The sequence below is a fragment of the Vipera ursinii genome (assembly GCF_947247035.1).
Source record: "Vipera ursinii genome assembly, chromosome: 9".
Lineage (NCBI taxonomy): Eukaryota > Metazoa > Chordata > Lepidosauria > Squamata > Viperidae > Vipera > Vipera ursinii.
The window spans coordinates 19,621,317-19,629,650 of record NC_139523.1 but is presented as its reverse complement, the minus strand read 5'-3'; the positions used below and the strand labels follow the sequence as shown (position 1 = coordinate 19,629,650).

At 46.6% G+C, this 8,334-nt stretch overlaps 1 protein-coding gene across 1 annotated transcript; it reads right to left on the bottom strand.

Annotated features, from left to right (window-relative positions):
* Positions 1 to 7,169: 7,169 nt before the first annotated feature.
* LOC310644814 (N-formyl peptide receptor 2-like) lies at positions 7,170 to 8,123 on the bottom strand (the record flags this gene model as incomplete). The annotated part of the gene is made up of 1 exon (XM_083370122.1): positions 7,170 to 8,123. One exon carries the CDS (start codon positions 8,121 to 8,123, stop codon positions 7,170 to 7,172), a length of 954 nt encoding a protein of 317 aa, XP_083226248.1.
* Between the last annotated feature and the right edge of the window lie 211 nt (positions 8,124 to 8,334).

Sequence of the window (8,334 nt, the reverse complement as noted above, 5' to 3'; positions counted from 1 at the left end):
ATTTTAGGCCGGTCATTTTCTTAGCTGAAACGAGCTGACAGAATTTTTGTTTTAGAGAGAAAAGAGAGAGAGAGAGCAGATTGAACACTATTTTGAGTTTCTGGAGGAAAGCTTTTGCAGGAATACAGGTACTCCTCAACTTATGACTGCTCACTTTAGCGACAGTTCAAAGTTATGACGGACCTTCCTAGGGCTACTTACAACCTTGATTTGAAGTTCTGAGAGTCACCCACACCCCCATGCTACATGATTGCATTTGGGGCATTGGGCAACTGGTGTTGTGATTCAGTGTCAGCCTGTGCTCCCAGCAGCTGAGTCTGAGGAATCTGAGGAGGAGGAGGAGGAGGACGGGTTTGGAGAGCCTTCAGTGTCGGAGGGAGGCTCTGATGCACTGCAGGGACTCTCAGCCTGGCCCCTCCAGTCATGTTCCTCATGAGGCTCAGCTGTGTGAGTATGAGGTGTCGGACTCAGAAGAGTCACAGCTGAATCTGTTCAGAGACACTAGAAGCAGAAGTCAACCGTTTGGAGACATTCTAAGAGAATCCTGGTCTGTTCTTGCTACTTCTGTTTAACTCTTGTTTGTTGACTCTTGTTTGATATTTTGATTCATTTATTGAAGGAAATATTCTGTTGCTTTTTTGTTTGAACTGCAAATAAACTTGAGTTGGGTTTTTCCAGCCTATTGACTGTAAAAAGGAAAGAGGGTTGTCCCTGACACACAAACAGGGCCAGTCGTAGGCTTAAACAGAACAACTGGCCCACATTTATGGCGGTTTGCCGCCTCCCATGGTCACTTGATCACAATTTACAATGGTGTTTTTGTTTTTTTTGCCAGAAACTGGTTTTTGCTTCCAGTTTTCAGCCAAAAAAACCCCCACCCCTTTTGCAGACAATGGATTTGCTTAATGACCATGACACTGCTTTATGACTACTGTGTTCACTTAACAACCACTGCCAAAAAAGGTCATAAAATCAGGTTCGGTCATGTGGTAACCTGCTTAATGACGGCATGGCTTACAATGATAATCTTAGACACGATAATGGCCGTAAGCCAATGGCTACCTATGAGGTGCACCTTCATGCCAGGCCCTCCGATCCAGGCCTCCCAGCCAAAGAGGACATGTCCCCCAGCCCCACTTCTTTGGCTCATTAGCAAAAATCAAAGGCACCCTTAGAAAATCTGAAAGGTCTCCCTCCCTTGAATTCAAGGAGACGGTTTTCATCCTCTTTAATTCGGGCTCAATTTTCTTGCAAATCAATCGTCTGGAAGTGAGGTGACTCAGGGAGAAGCAACCAGAAAAAAGATGAGAACAGCACACATCATTTGCCTTCCACCCCTAAAGCAGCTAAACCCAGCAGGAGATGTTGGCAAATGTAAGCATAATGGTCTCGGTGATTGAGAAGGAGCACTGTCATAGCATTATTCCAAGAAAATAAAGCCAGCCAAGAGACGTGTGTTCTGAGCATCTTTTTGTGAAGGTTGACAAAGCTAGAAGCCCAAGGAGCCGTGACTTCAACATCACCAGCTCGACTGATGGGTGCTGGCGTCAGTTCTGTTGTCGTGGATGGGATGGGCCCCAATCAGCGCAGCACAGCACATCCTGGCTGAAATTTGTAATACTGCTCGATTCCTAATTTGACAGATTAGCAAACTCTCGTTCTTCGTGTCTCTGCCAGAGGCCAGTAACAGTCCAGTGTCTGGCCCTCACTCCCTAAACCTCTACTTGATGACAAAAATGTCTCCTGGGTTGTTTGTCCAGAACAAAGTTGTTTTTCAGAAGTGGCGATTTTCTTCCTGCTATAAACTAATGTTTATTCGTGACTTGCGCAAGTGAGATAACACTCTCTTTGTCTCCTTTTTGGCACTGCGGTCTGAAATGATTGCATGCTCTTATAATCATCTGAGGGTGTGTGTGTGTGTGTGTGTGTGTGTTTTTATGCTCCGATATTTTAATATACATACATGCAACATTTTACACTTTCGGGATAAGCAGCATAATACAAAATGTAGAATAGAGTAAGAAACAGCTGAAGAAACTAAAAGCGTGAGATAAGGAGAAGAAAAAAAAAACAGAACTTGGTCTAAAACTCTATCAGCTCATTTCCTTTTTCCGAAAGCAAAATTTTATCATTAAATCTTTTATCTGGCTTTGCACTGGCTACTGAGGGAATGAAAGAATGAAAAACCCAGTGGCTTGCTCCCAAAATTAGACCCACTGAAATCAACGGAAATGAGTTTAATTCTTCAGCTAAAGATTTGTGCAATTGCACGTGGAGGTCTCAGGGTAGGATTCCTGGGCTTCAAGTGCTTACATCCCATTTTTCTGGGGTTGAGAAATGGTTCCACTTCAAAACAGAGTTTTGGAGGTTGAGGATCCTTCCCCTATTTCCTTTCAGTGCAGGAGAACCTTGAAGACGGACTTCTCAAAGTGATTTACAGAATCAGCACATTGCCCCCAACAATCTGGGTCCTCATTTTACCAACCTCATTTTACCAACAATTGAAGGCTGAGTCAACGTCGAGCTGGTCAGGATTGAACTGCTGGCAATGGACAGAGTTAGCTTGCAATAGTGCATTCTAACAACTGTGCCACAATAGCTTCCTTCCTTCTCCTTGTTTCCTTTCCTTCCTTCCCATTTTCCTTCCTTCCTTCCTTCCTTCCTTCCTTCCTTCCTTCCTTCCTTCCTTCCTTCCTTCCTTCCTTCCTTCCTTCTTTCCTTCCTTCCTTCCTTCTCCTTGTTTCCCTTCCTTCTCATTTCCCTTCCTTCCTTTTCTTCCTTACCTTTACAGCCCTCTCTAAGCGGTTTACAAAGTCAGCATCTTGTCCCCAACAATCTGGGTCCTCATTTAACCGACCTCGGAAGGATGGAAGGCGGAGTCAACCTTGAGCCGGTGAGATTCGAACTGCTGGCAGTGAACAATGAGTTTGCCTGCCATTCTGCATTCTAACCACTGTACCATCATGGATAATCTAACTAAATAAAAAGAGGATGCAAGGATGATAAGGAACCCAAAGGGAACAAAGGAAAAAAATGTTAGAAGTAAAGCAAAGCCACCATGGAAGAATAGCCTGGACCACATGTGCAGACAACACAGGCGAGGATCAAATCCAAGATGCACAGAGACCAGTATAAGAAAATCACAGCTGATGAGAATTGTGCTCCCAACAATTTATATAGAATTGCTTGGACATGAACCAAAGCAGCTGTCAAATGGGACATCTCCATTGGTTGAGTACCCAATGGAAAGGAACTAGAAGGCCAGAACAATGGAAGTGGTTCCCCAAAGGTCATTTGGGCTACCTCCAAATCTAATAGGGATGCAGTACCCCAGTGGCAAGCGGATCAGGTTAATTCTCCTGCCCCTCATCTTACTGCCACCAGTGAGGAAGAATTCTGGGTAATTCAGAAGCTCTCCTAAACAGACCCATAAACAGAGTATGCTGTGAAACATCAACTTGATTTATCACCTGTCTTCTCCTTTGGGGCCATTAGAGTGGTGGCAGTCTAAAGGGACGCGGTGGCTCAGTGGGTTAGGACGCTGAGTTTGTCGATCGGAAGGTCGGCAGTTTGGCGGGTCGAATCCCGAGTGCCGTGTAACAGAGTGAGCGCCTGTTACTCGTCCCAGCTTCTGCCAACCTAGCAGTTCGAAAGCACGTCAAAATGCAAGTAGAAAAATAGGGACCACTACGGTGGGAAGGTAACAGCGTTCTGTGCGCCTTTGGCGTCTAGTCATGCCGGCCACATGACCACGGAGACGTCCTCAGACAAGCGCTGGCTCTTTGGCTTTGAAATGGAGATGAGCACCGGCCCCTAGAGTAGGAAACGACTAGCACGCATGTGCAGGGGAACCTTTACCTTTACCTTTTAGTCTATTCCAAGTTGGCAAATTAGCGATCCACAATGCAGAGCTTTGATTTTTCTTTCGACCCCCCTGTGCTGTATGTCACCCCTTCACCTTTGCCAAAGTCAGTCCAACCTTTCCATCTCATCTCTAGTCAATGCCACACTGCCCCCATTATCAACGCTCCAGGCTTAGAGGTTGCCCTGGCAACTCAAGAGAGGACAAGAGCTCACCTCATCTTAAGAGGACTTTTAGAAAGCCACCTGTCCTCTCAGTGACTACAGGTGGCCCAGAGATGCAGATGCTATGTGGAAAAAGGCTACACGTAACAGACAGCAAGAACAAGCGTTCCTCCTAGCTCAACTGGGGAAAGGGCTGATGCAAGAGCAGAGCATTAGCAGCTGCTGAGACCCAGTTTGAAATCCAAACCAGCAGAACCGTCCCTAGTAGGTTAACGTTTTCATTGGAATTGCAGACACAGCTAATACGAGCACTGATTTAAGTCTCAGCTGTGGAGGTGGCCCTTTGGGGGTAGCTTAGCATATTTCTCTGCCTCTTCCCCTCCGTTTAGTCTACAGAGATGTGTTGGGGGTGCCGTCTTGGGGCATGCACATGTGTTGTACAAGAACATTTCTCCCACGTTGTCTTTCGAGAAGGACATTTGTAGTCAAGAAACTTTCTCGATGGCATCCCTAACACCGGAGTTCCAGAGGCGTTGGCTGGAGAGTCATATTTTGGAAACACAATTTTTTAGGGATCATTTTTAATAATCCCTGTTTTTGTTAAGTTTCCCTTCTTTTAAGGTATTCGTGTCTTAACTTCCATCTTTAACTGTCAATCAAAATGCGGGATGTAATGAAATTGCGGCCACCATTTTGACTTTGTTGACCCCTTCTTGGATTCCCCTACGGTAGTAGCATGATCAATCCAGAAGCAATTTTTGATAGGGTGGACTACGTGTTGATGAACGCTAGAATGCAGTTCGGGGACTGAACAACAAATGACACAGAGAAAGACACCCTAACCTTTCATGTTCAGTTCAAGACTGTTGACACCCCACCTCAATAAAGCAAGGTGGTTCGATTTGGTTAGGTTATAGCCTAATTTTGCAATCCCATAAAACAGGTTAATTCAGTGACCGGGTCAAATGGTTGTTATGAGAACAATGTCCAGTTGCTCTGTACCCAACTTATTTCAAATAGGTTGTGGTAGAGATAAAATTGGAGAATCTGCTTTTAAAGGCCACTCAGGTCAGAATCAAAATAGAGTTGGATGGGACCTTGGAGGTCTTCTAGTCCAGCCCCCTCTCAAGCAGGAGATCCTATACCAGTGATGGTGAACTTTTTAGAGACGGAGTGCCCAAAAACTGCCCCATCCCCACTCCCCCACCCTCACCCCCAACTGCCTCCATGTCCCGCCGCAGATCGCTCAGGTGGCCCAGCAGCACCATGACAGCCACGCCCTCTGCCCGCAACCCGCAGCTTCATCTGCATGTGACGGGGTGTGAGGGCGGAGTCTTGTCCCTGCTGTCCAGCTGCCATGTCCTTGGCAGGAAGTTTCTCCTTAGTTCCAGGTTGTTTCTCTCCTTGATTCATTTCCATCCGTTGCTTCTTGTCCTGCCTTCAGGGGCTTTGGAGATTGGGTTGATCTCTCCTCAACTTTGTGACAGCCCCTGAGATATTGGAACACTGCTATCATATTAGACAAAGAGATGGCATGCACGTTATTGGCTATTTTAGAGAGATTATAGGTAATCCTCGACTTAGGACCGTAATTGAGGCTCACCATAATTGTGAGACATTTCTTAACTGAGTTTTGCCCCGTTTTATGACCCAACAATTGCAATGATTCACTTAACGACTGTGGCAAGCAAGGTCTTTACCGGTGCATCAGGATGCTCGAATACAGTGGCAAACACTAGTCTGGCACAGTAGCTTGAAATTTGGGATGAGCACATAGAGCAGGGGTGTCAAACTCGCAACATCACGTGACATGTCGCAATGTATCGTGACTTCCCCCCCCATTTTTTCCGGCAATGGGGTGGGTGCAGTTTCAGCATGACGCATCCGGCCTGCGGGCCAGCAGTTTGACACCCCCGGCATAGAGTAAGAATTTTTTTTAAACTGAACCACATGATAATGTTTACAGCCATAAGATGGCAGTATAAACCCAGCTCTGAGAACAGTCCATCCACATCCGTGTTTTTCAAACTGGGCAACTTTAAGACCTGTGGACTTCAATCCCCCAGTCAGTATTTTTTTTACACCGTCATAACTTTGAATGGTTGCTAAACAAGGCAGCTGGTAAGCAAGGACCACCTATAGGCGAAGGAGTTTGCTAGGCTCTTTGTGCTAGCGAGTATTCCAAAACGTCCTAATAACAAAGACTAATAAATTAGAATTGGAATAGAATAGAGCGGAAAGGGATCTTGGAATTCTTCTAGTCCAGCCCCCTGCTCAAGGAGGAGAAACCAGGAGTAGGCAACCTTGGCTCTTTTATGACTCGTGGACTTCAACTCCCAGAATTCCTGAGCCAGCCATGCTGAGGGGAAAGGGAGAGTTGCCAAGCTGACTCAGGAATTCTGGGAGTTGAAGTCCATGAGTCATAAAAGAGCCAAGGTTGCCTACCCCTGGCCTAGGCCTAGACCGCTTTATAACTCGTGGACTTCAACTCCCAGAATTCCTGAGCCAGCCATGCTGAGGAGAAAGGGAGAGGTTTCCAAGCTGAGCCATGCTGGCTCAGGAATTCTGGGAGTTGAAGTCCATGAGTCATAAAAGAACCAAGGTTGCCTACCCCTGACCTATACCATCTCAGATAATAAGATACCCTTGAATTAAAGAATGAAAAAAACAACAACCTTGCTATTCAGACTGATTGTTGTCTAGACTCTAGATCAATCCTAGCATAGTTTCCAGATATATGACCATTTGCTCTACGGTTACTCTATGAGTCATTGGATGGCCACTAACAAGCAAGTACTGGAGCACATAACATCAGATGTGTCACTAGAAGGCAAAATCATGAAAATGTGCCTCACTTTCTTTGGCTATGTCGTGCTGGGGAATTCACTGGGAAAAGCAATTATGTTTGGAAAAGTTGGCAGTAAAAGGACACCAGGCCATCAAAGAACATGGTGGCTGGACACTATCAAAGCTAACAGGGGATAGAAAAACTCAAAGAAGTAGTGCAAGACTGGAAAAGGAGGGGAGACCTAGTCCATAGAATCACCAAAGGTCAGACTCCATTGAACACATAGCATCATCAACATCATATTCTTCGAGAGGGCAACAGTAAACACCCAGCCTTCCTTGCCTCCTTAAGTCTTCTAATTAAGATTCTCCGATGCTTCTGTCGCAAGTGACGTGTCCTCTTCAATGAGAGCCCTGCGGAAAAGTCCCAAGAAAGAGGCCCGGCGGCGGAGGCCTCTGCTCCGGATGTAGCCCACAAAGCCATAGAGTACTGGGTTGATGCAGCTGTGCAAGTAGGCCAACGCATTGGAGAGCTTGAGCGCAATTCCCCAAAGGGCATTCTTGCTCCAAATGGTGTTCAGCAGCACGAAGACGTGGTGGGGCAGCCAGCAGATGAAGAAAAGGGCGACGATGGCGGCCACCAGGCTGATGGTGCGGTGGCAACCTTTCCAGCGCCGTTCGCGCAGCTTGCAAAGCAGAATGGAGTAAGCCGTGGAGATGACGATAAAGGGCAGAAGGAAGCCGCCGAAGAAGCGGCTCATCCTCAGGGGCAGTTCGGTGGAGTTTTTGAGAGTCTTGTGATAGATGCAACAGGAGGCACCGTTTCTGACTTCGAGAGTGCGGACCACAAGGTAAGGGATGCTGAAGAACAAAGCCATAGTCCATGCTCCGATGCACATCAGGGTTTGAAAACGAGGGCTTTGGTGGTTTCGGGCCCAGACAGGCCTTACTACCATCAGGCAGCGATAAAGGCTGATCATGGTGAGGATGAAGACGCTAGTAAAGGTAGTCAGGTAGCGGACGAAGCTGTGGACCTTGCAAAGCATGAGGCCAAAGGGCCATTGCTGGTACAGGATCTCTTGCACCAGGGCAGGGATACGACCCATGGAGAAGAGGAATTCGGCCACAGCCAGGTTGAAGTAGCAGATGGAGGTGAAGGTTTTGTGCTTCTTTCGTGTCACTATGATCCACATGACCAGCCCATTGCCAAAAACCCCCAAAACCAAGATGATCACATTGGTGACGATAGCGATACGGCGCATGACCTCTTCCACTCTGGTGATATTATGGAGGCAATAAGAGACATTCATGGTTGCCTAAAAAGAATAATATGGTTAAGTTTCCATCTTGGCTTCTTTTTTTTAAAATCTCATACCCCTTGGTGGAAAACGGGGGGAGGGGGCAACGGATAGCCCTGCAGTCACCAAGAACCCTTGAAGTTTTTCCCTGCAACCAATTTCCAAGTCTGCTACTAAATCTTGGCCTATTGCAGGTAGTCCTCAACTTATAACCATCGCTTTA